This window comes from Rhyacophila brunnea, unplaced genomic scaffold (genome assembly GCF_057557595.1).
Source record: "Rhyacophila brunnea isolate RB1 unplaced genomic scaffold, BYU_Rbru_1.0 scaffold_17, whole genome shotgun sequence".
In the NCBI taxonomy this organism is placed as follows: Eukaryota; Metazoa; Arthropoda; class Insecta; order Trichoptera; family Rhyacophilidae; genus Rhyacophila; species Rhyacophila brunnea.
Window position 1 is genome coordinate 16,424,706 of NW_028232827.1, and position 14,262 is coordinate 16,438,967.

General features: G+C 31.9%; 1 protein-coding gene across 1 annotated transcript in view; it reads left to right on the top strand.

Annotated features, from left to right (window-relative positions):
* The first annotated feature begins 2,473 nt into the window (after positions 1 to 2,473).
* LOC147073769 (uncharacterized) overlaps positions 2,474 to 14,262 on the top strand; it is a 65,587-nt gene continuing 53,798 nt past the window's right edge. Inside the window, exons 1-3 of the mRNA XM_085944680.1 lie at positions 2,474 to 2,555; positions 11,846 to 12,048; positions 13,763 to 13,918. Coding sequence (XP_085800806.1) covers positions 2,474 to 2,555; positions 11,846 to 12,048; positions 13,763 to 13,918 — 441 coding nt within the window. The remainder of the gene's footprint in view (positions 2,556 to 11,845; positions 12,049 to 13,762; positions 13,919 to 14,262) is intronic.

Here is a 14,262-nt window from a genome sequence, read left to right on the forward strand (position 1 = left end):
TGAATGTGGCTTCGAATCCCTCCCAGTACCTAGCTATTTTTTCAAATAGTTATATTTCTGAGGTGTTTCAAAACGATTAATGTTTAATAAAGAAAGTGATATTCTTAAATCTGGTGAATTATTCGTTAAGTTGAATAAAAAAATGATTTTTCTACATAACTGCTTCTATCTACCAAAATATAATTTGTGATGTTTTATTTGATAACTTCGTTATGTACATTAATTATATTATCTTTTATTTATATTGCCTATTGAGCTGAAGAATTAATAAAAAAGTGTTGTTGAGTAAAACGCCATCAAATAGTTAATTATGGTATCACAACAACCAACTAGGCGATGCATTTAAATCGACGCATATTTTTTCTACATTTATTACCTCTGACGTATTGTGGAAATACATCAAAGACGTTTCGTCAGGACAGCTGAAGGCCTTCGAAGTAAAAACAGGTCACGATCAGTTAAGAGAAGTAGTCCACCCAAACACAACTTGTTCACACAAATAAATTAATTATTCAATACGCGATAAGTAAAGTGTCACTTGGGGAGATTTTTTATGTGCTAATAAATCGAACCAATCATATTTATTTTATTAGAATCGATTTAAAACGTTATTACCGTTAAACAGACCTTTCTAGCAAAAGCCATTATTCATACTATATTATCTTTTAAAGTGATATTGCCTATTATAGTAAAATTAAATTTAACCCGTAAATTCAACATTAATTGTGTAATAACTCATATTATATTAATTCAGCTTAATAACTGTTCCTGTTTTCCATAGATAAATACTGCGTATTTTAAATATTGTGGTGAGCTATATGACTTCATGGGATTATCATTATCTTACCATTTTTCACTAATCAACCAAGTATCGAGGAGCACTGAGACCTTCGAGATGTACTCTGTAGACCTAGATATACTTAGATTCCTTAAACTGTCAGGGTGACTTACTGTTGACATCCTTATATGAATCAAAAAAACAGAAGATCTGCATTGTATTAAAACTATAGTTCTAGGGTAACTCAACTAGACTATATCAGGACAAAAGTACATATATCTATAACTTATTTCAAGACACGGTATTTCATCGCTTAATAACCTCCGTGATTGGTACGAGCGCAGCTTCGTCAAATTATTGCGAATACCTAGATAATTTTGGCACAAGAATTAGAAGACGATTCCTGTGAGTTCAGTGACATCTGAGGTCCCAAAACTTCTTCATTTGTACTATAACAATATGTTTCTAGTTAGTATCTAAATCGTAATATTACCATTTTTTTTCTCCGAGCTTTCGTCAATATTTAAAATATTTTCGTCCATTGGTAACTTCAATCTATGACTCTCTACAGTCATTAAGTTTCAATTAAATTGAATCTTCTTTAGCTTTCAATGCTAAGGCATCTATTCCATACATACTGGTTATGATCGAGGGTTGTATTGCTTTCCCCTACTTACCTCCCAAGTATTTTATATATATTTCATTTACCATATTATATACTATTAGTAATCTAGTTACATATATACGATTGTCCTTCAGTTACGACGACAGTTATTTAGTTTCTATTGAGCTTTCGTGTACACAAACATACCTCAATTACCTTTGTCGCCGGTCTCGTCGGAAAAATCATTAACGCGTTAATATTTTAGTCGAAAGACAAGTGAAAATTTCATTCCCATTCCAAAGGTGACAGCTCCAAGAAATGTTGCTTACATTCAGCGGAAAAAATTCAGTGGAAAGTGTTATGTGAACTTAGTACTTTAAGTGTTTCTTCATTTCTTTTTAAATAATAAATTTAAACATATTCGATATATATCACAAATAATCATATCATTTTAAATATAATATAATTAATAACTTTAACAAAATAATAACCATTAACATATTTTTCGTGTTTTCTTTAAATTTCTTTTTGCATATTATAGGAAGTAACATGCAAGTATTTATACCGAAAACAATATAATTTTATATCACATAAACAATTTATAGCAAAAAAAAATATATATTATAGAAATTTTTAAAGAAATGATTTACTTTATGGATTTATCAGACTATTGTAATAAATACGTGTTGAATATGTTGTATTTTATACCTACATAAAATAAAACTATTTCTTCAGATAAATTTAATTAATTACTTGACATTAAATGATATTTGAGAGAATACTTTGTTGTTTTAATTTTTAAAAAAATCTTGATAATATCGAATTGTTTTGATTTTCAGATTGTAATATATAATAATAAATAGCTGTTATTGTTTCAATAATTTTCAGATACCTAGGTACTTACGTGATATATAAAAAAGTTTTCAATTTTAATAATTGATCCAATGATGAAAATAAAAATATTAATTCAACTTTTTAAATTAGTTAAAATTATTTTGATGTGTTAATTGGGTTTCAAAAACAAATTTTAATTGGTAAACTAACCAAATAGTCACTTTAATTACTATGGTGATAACATAAACTTCGTAAAAATGGTGAAAAGTTTGAAGCAGGGTGATGATGTCAGCATGTCATCCATGGACGCACTTTATGTGCACTACAGCCCACCAAGAGGTAAGCCAAATTCTACCATAATTCTCCAAATAATTAGGGTGCTTTATAAAAAAATATAATATTGATTTTTAAATCTTACCTTTCAGTGACTGGTATAAGCAAACGATGATAGTTGTTTATAATTTCAATAAAAAATATGATATAGATAACTGAAATTTAAAGAGATTTAGGAGTTACTTGATGTTAATTCATGATAATTTATATTATCAATGTATCACTTAGTATTCTTCACGTACTACAATTGCTTTACGACACGTGTTTCGCTCAGGAGGTTTATCAAGCATGATTACCAACATTTACGACTGAGTTTATGCAATGATATAATTATTGCTAATACTGTGTAACGAGGGTAGGTAACGTGAAAATGAGATAGTTGGTGAAATTCCAAGTTATAATTATTGAGTGATGAGGTGGAAATTTTTTAATGGGAAAATCGTGAAGAGTGGGTTTTCCGCTGAAGTGAAGACAATATTCTGTTTCTTAGTTAGGACTTCATGACTGAGGATTGTGACCCGAACGATTTAACCGTTTACTTAGGTTTACAATTACTAGGGTTTTAAATATGTTATACCATCATATCGCAAAACAATATATATTGTAAGATTAATGGTGAATACCGAATGATTAACTCATATTATTGATCTTCTTCTGCTTCTCTTCTTTCACCTTGTCACGACCCAGCATTGGGACATAGGCCAAGCACAAGTTCGCACCACTTCCCTCGATCCATCGCCAACTCTTGCGCCTCCCGCCATTCCATATCTGCAGCGCGTAGATCGCTTTTGTAGCACCGCTGCAGGGTAAAAGAGGACCGGCAACGACGACGTAACCCTTGATATTGCGCCACAAGGGTACAGAGTATCGCAATGCTTGGCGGCATCCGGAACACATGTCCCAGCCACGTAACACGTCTCTTTGAAATTACCTCAATCACTGAAGGCTGCTGTGTCTGCTCACGAACTCGGGTATTTGTAACGTGGTCATACCAATTTACCACTAAGATTCGGCGGAGACATCGATTCTCAGAGCTCAAAAGCCGAGAACCTTGAAGCTTAGTAAGATGCCATGTCTCAGAGCCATACATGAGCACAGGGAGCACGCACACGTTGAACAAACGACATTTGGTCCTCACAGAATACAGCGTTGACCTCCATGCGACTCCAAGTTGGCTGAATGCAGACCCCGCCATACCCATGATGATTCCAAGCTCACTAGAAACACCACCATCGTCGGCAACCGTGGCACCCAAGTATTTGAACCTGGACACCAGTTCAACGAGCAAACCGGAAACCCGCAGAGGAGTGTCGGCGTCGATGCATGCAGCACTGTACATGGATTTGGTCTTAGCCGCATTCAGATAAAGATCCACACGTTTCGAGTTCGCGGCGAGCCTGTTCACGGTTACCTCCAACCGTTCGATCGTCGAGTCAAACACAACTGCTTCATCTGCATACTCCAAATCGCACAGTCTTTCTTCGCATTATTGATAATCGTACATAATTTAAATACACTTCTGAGAAATATAATATAACCACTAGAAAAAATATTTTTATGTATATGATAAATATTCAAATGGAAAGAAACAAACAAACGTACTTTGTATTATAATATAAAATAGGTAATACCAGCTCAAATACAGTCGATTCGTTGATCGATATACATTTATCTAATTTCACATAACAATAACAATTTACATTCTTCAATATTAAAATATCTGAATTTAGGCACACAAGATGTCAAAATGAAAATATTTCTGACAGCCAAGTAAAACAAAAGAAATTAAAATCGAATCCAAAGTAATATGCAAACTGTACTGTCGTCAAAATTCAAAAATGGAATTGGCAGGATAGGTAATTTGAACAAGTAAGAAAACCAAACAAACATAATAATATTTTGACTTACATATTATTATATTATATAAATATATACTGTTAAATAATATAATACATACGTAGTTGATTATCCCTTTGACATAGTGTCACTTATCTTATAAATTTGTTTGAAGTGCATACAATATTTTTGAAGACTAAATTCAAGGGGCTTGCCGTGTTTGCACAGGAAATATAGCTTTTACAACAAACGGAAACTCATATTAGCTATCGGAAAATCGTTTACGTTATCGCGTGACTGGGTTAGCTCACAAGTGTGGGGTTAAATTGACATTTTATAGGCGCGCACGAATTCCAGTAATTTGTATTGTTTTTGTGAAATTCTACGACGAAATTTCAACAATATGTCTTTTATTCAAACCTTTAATCACACTTCTGCCAGCACTTCTGGATATTTCGAAGGTTTTCTACTACAATGACTAATTAACTTATAAAACTTAATAAGTTACAATTTCTTTTGTGTCTATTGTTGAATTCAAGGATGAAAATATGATTATTAGAACGTATAACCTTACTATGATTACTTTATTTAATACAATAAGATAGTAAAAACATCCCATTTAATATTCAACTGAGAGCTATAAAGCAAAATGTATCATATTTACTTAATAAATTATATTTGATTTAAGTTTTATAATATTCCATTTGAGTCATTTTTTGTGATCCAGGTTTAGCCTTTCGACATCTTCAGGTACTATGCGCACTCACTAATAGTAAATACATATTTACACAGAATGCGTACATTTAATTCTCGGTTACATAGCAAACTAATATGATAAAAGTAGGGATTGCAATACCGAATGAATATATCAATACCGGTATTCATTAAAACATATAGGAATCAACAAGTAGGTACATATCAATAAATATAGCTATTAAAATCTATTTAAAACATTATTGTATAGCAACCTAAAGTAGATACATACCTTTAGTATCTTAACCTTCAAAAGTATGTATAGATTATAATATTGTAGAATTGCTGAGTGTTACAAATAATATATAATTAATAGTTTTAATTCCGGATGCAGGAAAATCTCTCTCAAATTCAACGCTTTGTTGTAGAATAATTGGAAATATTTGCAAAGAATGTTTTCATTTTCGAAATATGTTAATTCATTGCGACAATTCTATCAGTATATTTGAGGGATTATGTTTTATTTTTATTTAACTTTTGTTGGTTTCAGTCAATATATTTGCGTTTTGGCAACGTACGACTTACGCACAAAATTTAAGAGCGTACATAAGTGAAACGGCAAATAATTTTCAACAGAATATGGAACGAAATTTCGCAGTCGTCGCCAATCGTAGACTGACAGTCGAGGTGTGAGCACATCAATTTGTTTTGTGATGGCGTCGGAGGAATATATTCTTAATTCGTGTAAAGATGACTAAAAAACGTTCCGCATGTACTTGAAAAAGAAAACATGTCAATGAATATACTATTATTATTACGAATATAATAATAAACATAACATTAAAAGGACGCATGTTGAATTTGTATGACAAATTATATTTCGTTCGGCTCGCGTCATTTGCACAATCCGCGCATCGCCTAGTCACGATCTTTTTAGACCATGCCTCAGCTGAAGTATAGACTTAATATACAAAATAGTAGACGGTACTTAAGTATTCGAAAAATACCAGTAAATTCATTTTCGAAAAACATAAACGTGTATGATTTCTTAATACCGATGTAGGGGTCGTCGATGTGAGGGCCAATGGTGTTGTGACGAGGAGAGATGAGAATTCGGTGTCGTGATTATGAAGGATGTAAGTTTATTTAAATTGCGTAAGTACATGTGTACAATTGTTACAATAATATGAATCACAGCACAGAGCAATGTGCTTCGGTCGAAAACTTACAATCGAATAATTCTCTTTTTATCAATCATGACGTACTGATTATTATTTTATAAACTTATAATTATGTAATAATTAGGCTATTAACTAACTAATTGAGAACAGATATACAAAGATTATTGTCGCGGTCATTGATCTACAAAGTTAGCTATAACTTGACACCTACATGGAAATGCCTATTAATTCAATTTGTAATATGTAATATCGCCATACCGAAAATACCGGTATTTTGGTTTTATGAAACCGGTTCTTCGGTATCGCTATATAATTAAATATCGGGTTTTAAATGCCGTATTGCAATCCCTAAATAAAATAACGTGAAAACATTATTGTTAAGTAATTTATTAAGTATTTGTAAGTAGCATTTCATTTCACAAACGATTGTGAAATTAATTCAATATGCTCCTTATAATGAATTGCGCTATATTACAATATATATGGAAAATAGTGATGAACTATCGGTGTTTACGTAAAAAAAAGTCTGAATATCTCTCGTGCCTGTCATATCGCAATTATGAATAAAAGCTACATATTTTTCCAGCGATTCTGACGCAGATAAAAAATGGCATTTTCTTATGCATTATTATGCCAGGCATATAAAAATTTAGATGCTGGCCACGCAATGTAGCGATCGGTAAATAGTTGACACTGCAATACTGTGTAAATCAGTTCACTGCACTATTTTTGCATGCCTCGTATGATATTGCACCCACTTCAGTCTCGTGATATTTGATTCAAATGATGTCACTCAGTAAAAACATAATGCAAGTAGCTTAAACACAATATTGGTACCTAATTCATAACGACGCGGTATGGAGATATGCATGTTGGACATAAGGAGCCGGAATCAAAAATTAATAAATGGTTAAATGAATAAACAAAAGTGGCGGACATAAAATAATGCATTAATACCTCGAAGTAGAATTTATTAAGAAAGCCACATATTTTGTAGAATAGATTAAAGGATCATCACTCGGCAAATCACACCATACAGTGGTAACCAAGATATATTAAAAGACTTAAAGACGAACTAGAGTCCGCTGGATCGATGTTTAACCTACCACAACTTGGGAGTACAGTCGATTTTAATTGCTCAGTATCTATAGCAGTCTGCGTGTTTCTATAGTGGCTGTTAGCACCTTCAATTGGCCAGTAATTGATGTCACATCCAGCCAGTACTATAATATATGATTGAGAAAACTCGTCTCAAGAATTCTCGAGTAATTAGCCAAATCTTCGACAATTTTCACTTACTTATCCAAAAATCCTTACTGAGATTCTCTAATCAATAATCTAAATATTGCTACCAGACTTGTTAGGCTGTATTACCATAAGGAAAGCAAAAAAACATCAACTTTTATTTCGAATAGTCAGAATTTTTTTTGATTGTTTACATTTTAAAATATTTGGTACTGTTCGGTTATCAGGAATACAGCGGAAAACACATTTTGAAAATACCCGATATACTGGATTATTTGTTAGTTTGGGTTAGTTTAGGTTAGGTTAGGTTAGGTTAGGTTTGGTTAGGTTAACCTAACGAATAATCCAGTTTATCGGCTATTTTCAAAATGTGTTTTCCGCTGTATTCCTGATAACCGAACAGTACCAAATATTTTAATTAATAAAATGTGCAGATATCTAAAAACATTGAAAAGAGGAATATTTTTTATTTTAAGTCAAAGACAAGATTAAAAAAAAACATTACCTGAGTACCTATAAAATATGAATTAATTAAAGGATCTCACCATATTACTATTACATATTATTTTATAGTCATATTGATTATTGAAATTTTGTTTGTATTAAGAATATCCGTATCTGATAAAAGAAAATGTATGTAATTTACACAGAAACCGAGTTCATTTGTTTATCTCGTACATATAAAGCCTGGATTCATTATGGGCCATTACTCATTAGTCAACATTGCAAAAATAAAAAACCTTCTATACTCAGGAGACATTTAGTTAGTAATTTGTGTCACTGACTCCAGTTAATTTCAAATCGATTAAGCCTGTACTTTACATGCATCATTTATTATCTAAATATTCTATACTCGGTTAACTTCCGGTATTAAATGCAGGAAGGGTTCGTCGGTCTTTGGGTATAAAAAAGTGCAGCTAATGCATGAAAGCCGTCAACTGTCATGTTTGTTATAAAATACTGACTATTTTAAAACGCAATTCTCCACTTACTGACATGGAACAATCTGATATTGGTACTAATATAAAATTCGTTAACGTACCTACGTAATATATTTATAGATACAATCGACATGTTTTTTTCCCCGCCATAGCAATTATTCCGGATGGAGTGTAATAGGTTGTAGATACATCTACTGACCAAATTACGAAACATGCAATTATCAACAATTTACTAAAAATATTCATTTTACACAACATAACATGAGAAAATATTGTAAATCGCTTTTTCGAACAGTGATTCTGATTATTATCTCCTTTTTGTTAGGGCAAGTGGGGTTTCTGATTATTGATTCACGTAAATATGGTGCATACTGAAAAAGGGGATAATAAGAATCTAATATCACTACATTTGCGAGAGTTCAAAGTTTCACTAAATCAGAGATGTTGACTCGACTCATCCCTTTTTAGTTACGCATTCATGTATTGTGTTTAACTTGGCAAATGCAACTCATTTTTAATTTTTAACACAGACTCCACTTTAATAAGAATTCAGTATTAACACTGAAACTCAATTATTATATTTCGTGGACTAGACCAGAATTATTAAAAAAAAAAATGTTTGCAGAGGTCCAATTTGGTATAATATTATAAATACCTATATATAATTTAGATTAAAACGCATATTATAATAACCGCTGTTTTTTTTTGGGATATAATAAGATACACTACAACTTTGAATTAAATAAACCACCTTCTTTATTTTGTAAGGTAGGTATGATTTAAAAAGAAATGAGTAAAAACAAGCATTTTTTTTTAGTAAATGTTTTTAAAATATAACACATACAAGTAGGTATAAGCGAATGAAGTTCTTAATGACTTCGATAATTTTGGGTCCTTGAATTGTAAATCTTTTTGATATCAGACAATATTAGAAAGTTTAATTCTTATATCTGGTTTGGGGTCGAGCCTATTCCTGGATTTTGACTTCGTTGCAGCATAATAAGAAAATTTTACTTTGCATAAATATGTCGTAGTAAACGTAAAGAAAACAGTAATAGCGGAACACCTATTCACGCTCCGCGGAATTTAGTTTGGGAACCCCTGAACTATAGGTATAAATTATAATTTACTAAATTTTACTATACATAGTGATAGATTATATTTTTTGTGGTATGCTGTTTTCCAATAATAATTATTGTTCATTTAAAGTTAGATCATCAAATATATAATCGGTAATTACATATAAGTTAAATAATAATATTGATTGTATTTATTCCTTCCCATTGAACTAACGATTTCGTTTGTTAAAACAGTAAATCTTTCCCGGCAAAATTTAAAAATGTATTGTTTATGAAAATGATATCCATTGATTATGTGATTTTATATTCACTTCATTTTCATATGATGCATGTTAAATGAACATTACGTCTAAAATCAGAAACTTAAGTGTAAAAACGTATCACGACAAAAATTGATTATGTTTTTAATACTTTTATCAAATATACTTTTAATGTCAAGTTCAAGACAATTATAACATTATGGAAATAAGCTTTGTTTCATTTTGAGGCAAACCTATCTTCTGATACACATAACATCAAAATGTATTTATGACATTTACAGATAATTTTAGTTTCTCGTGAAAACTATTTTAGTGACCGATCTGGTATCTATAATAATTGTGATTTTACATTACAGTGACGTGAAACAAACTTTGGTTAATTTCGTTGTTTAGTTATATTATTACTAGTAATAGTTTTAATTATTGAGCTTATTTAGTAAGTTGTGATTATATAAAACTACACACATATATACAGCATCTTAAATAATAGCATATAAATTTTAGGGCACCCTATGTGCGTTTAGTGCCCCTTAGGTAACACTGTATGACGGCATTTGTCCAGCGATTGTCCAGCCCATTGACATTTCAGCTGCTTAGCGACCTCTATCGCGTACCCGCTTCCTTATGTATTGGTTTCTTTGTGATCTTTACGCGTTATGCTCAACATGTATCTTTTCACGACATGTTGCATTACTCGTAATTTTGGATTTTTCTTACATTAAGAGTCATTGATAGCACATATTGGTTGTCCACTTTACCTTCTCTTAAGACACAATATGAGGTTAGTTTTGAAGATACTATTCAGGCGCCTAAATGTACTCCATGTCAGTAAGGTTTTGCGAGCAATCTCGTCATAAAGTTCCGTGGATGTAAGTGGCAGCGAAGAATTAGGGACCAGTGGATTGATCCTGGCTGATTATGATATATGTTTTATCAATTTAGTATCCAATAGTCATCAATTATTAATTATGACTACATCAATCATTGGTAATTTATATCATTGGTTACAACTTTTATAAAATATTATAACTCTAGTGAAAATTCAATATTAACGTGTTAGTACGTATAACTTACTTATTATGCATTCGGAATAAGATTATCGATAAGAAACATTGTGTCGTGTGCATAATAATACAACATCACGTCGTCGTACATGAAACAATTCTCTTAAGTACTAGATTTATTAACACGATTTTTAACATATAAAAATGGCGAAGTCAATATCTATTTAAACATTATTAGGATGTTTTAAAAGAAATGGTAAATATGTAGAATGTCAATGAAAGTTTCATTATTATCGTAATCTTCATTGCTGTATACTATATATAGGACTCGGTCATCATTTTCTTTCCCTCTTTGTTTCTGCTCTGAGCATGGACAGAGTACTGAGGTCAAATATGTCACGGAGATTCTTTTTCTTCCTGGACTTTGTTTACCAAAAATTCATCAATTGAACGATTTAATTGATAGGTATCTTGTGGGGTATCGCATGATGTGACTAAAGTATGCTAGATTTGTGATTTAGATTTATTTGGTTATTTATTTGACCTTCTCTATCATCAGCACCACCTTTTTAACTTTGATCTTCAAGCTGATATGAAATAAGCGTATATGAGTGGTTTCTACAAAACTCGTCTCTACAGCGTAGAGTAGAACCGAAAAAACTCTATATATTGCTCTATATATATATATACTACAATTAATAAATTATATACTCTACAATTAAACTCTATATAAACTGCACCTTTTACTAAGTGAAACAACACGCTTTCGTGAAATTTGGTCTGAGCTTATTTGTAAAAGTCTGCTAACTATTCAGACACGTTTAACACTGGTCTTGAAAAGGAGTTTGCACTTGCAAATATCTTAAAAAGTAATTGACTTGTTGTTACTGTTTGCATTATTGAAAATTGTTTCATCCATACTAAATTGCTAAAGTTGGTGATATTTCTAATTTGTTTCATTATCATTATCGGAAGAAGCTTGCTTGTTTTTATTTTTAATATTTACACATAAAAAGTTCTCTTTTCTTTCTCAAAAACTCTTTTCGTTTTTCCACAGTGGTTGAAGCCCGACGTTGGGCTCGTGGCGGCGATATAGATCGCCTACAGCAGGCCGCTTTAGGTGGGCATGGTCACAGACTCCTTGGTCTCGCTGCACCGGGACCAAAGGCAAGAGCATTTCTTCGAGAGCTTCCTTCTATTATGGATCGTTGTGATGGGCTTCATTCAGCAGTCTCTGAGGGTTCACTATCCAATGTCAGGGTAAGTATTTTTGAAATTATTAGTAGAATATATATAGCTGAATAAAAATAAATATAATTTTGGAAGTTTAATATAAACTTATTTGGTTACTATGACTTTCTGATTTTTAAATTTAAAATAGTGTTAATCGGTGCGACGTAAAAAATTGGGTACATCAGTCTTGTTTCAAGTCTTGTTTTCAATAATATAATACCAATCAACCGTTTTGCGGATAATTAGTTTATCATGCTCTATAGGTAATGTATGTGCAACGCAAGATGCTTAGAACCTGAAAATTTGACAGAATATGACATATTTTAACCAGAAATTAAATAAATAGTTTTAAATGTCATTTACTTGTTTCCGATAAAGGAAATTTTTATTGAATAGGTATCGATTATATGCGCAAACACAAATGACTAGCAGTAATGTCATACTGTATTTTCCCCAAAATTATCGCTCCGTCTCGTGTAAATATTAATTTGACCGTCTGAGCGAGATATGTCATATTATAAAAAAATCTAACAAAATCGTTTTTTTAAATACACATATGTATAGAATTAGATAAGTAACAGTGTTAATTTTTTCGTAAAATTATCAAGCGCTCCGGTTCGTAAAATTTTCATTTCCGAGCGCTGTATTGTTCACACTCTTGACATTTATGTTGACCCCTCTAAACCAAACCTTCCCTCTCCACATCCGGTCTTAATTGGGTGTGTAACGAGGTTCTACGCTTGGATGTAAAGCAACACCAGCTGTTTAAAAGAGTTTTAGAGAGAGAGGAGTAATTACCCAAGATTGGGGTCGCAACACTCAAGTGTATTTTGATTGATTTAACATGTTTTTTTTTTTTTTGTTAAAAGTAAGTACCTATCCTAGGAGAGAGGAGTACGAATAACAGAAAAAAAAATATTAAAATAAAAACCAAAGCTACCATAGTACAAAGCAAAAACTACCATTTAACTACGTCCACGATAACCGACCGGCTACGCGTCAGGCTTATAATATCGTGGGTCCCGATTTCGAATCCCGGGTATGGTAAAAATTAATTCTTGTTGTTGTTTTTCAATGTTTGTTTGAATCCAGAGTATGTACTATGTTAAATAAGTGTCTAACATCCATTTCTCGCAAAACAAAGATCTGTTAAGAAGCCTCTCCGTGAGGCCGCCCGGATCCACATAGGATTGTAGATCCATATTTTTTTCAAGTAATATACGAATTTCATTGTTATGTAAATATATAATGTACGCATGTAACAAAAAAACACTGTATCTGCGATGAGCCCATTTATTCAATTAAAATCTCATAAATCAACCATTAAATCATTTAAAATTTTAATTAAGTAGGTAGTAATTTATAATTACGACGTAAGTATTCAACTAATGTAGTGCAGTTTCCATACTTTTCCCAGGGCGCCGCGAGATGAAAAAGTTTGAAAACCACTGCTGTGTCAGCCGTGCGTGCAATTATTCAAATACATCTTTTTTTCTTCTTCATAAATTCCTAATTATATAAAGACAAGTGCGCTTTAGTCGCTCAGTATATTCATACGGTATATTTTATATTTATTATCTTATTGTATTTATATTATTTTACCTATTATGTGTATGTATTTTTTCGTATCATGTTCCTAAAATATTAAACTTTTCATTTATAATATTTTTTTCGAATAAAAACAATTTAATATTTTTAGTTATAAATCGTATTATGAGGAATGTGATTTTTTTTCATTCAGGGAATCCTCGAAGGTGATCCAATGCGGCGCCGATTGGCAATGTGTCGAGATCGCGCAGGAGTTGGTCTTCTCCACAAAGCTGTATATTACGATTACCAGGATATTGTGGAGTACCTTTTGGAGAAATATCCGCAGACTGTTCATATGAGAGATAGTGTAAGTGTAATATTGATTTATTTCAATAACTAATTATTATTCTTTCGCTGTATTTTTTTAGTTTCACATCAATGGCGTAGATTGAATATATGAGAAAATTATATTAAAATGAGAGGTCGTGGCTTGCTTACTACTACGTTATCCATTCGAAGACCGAAGTTTAGAAGTATTAGGTATGGATAATGATAGGTAACACTTATTCTTCAGCCATGGTCGCCTCTTAGCAGGAGCATATTGACACCACACGGCGCCTCCAAAAATCGCTATCTCTCGCCAGTCTTCTTGCGTTATTCTAGGTCAGTGGTTCTTAACCAGTGCACCGCTAGCTTGTTGCAAGTGCACTG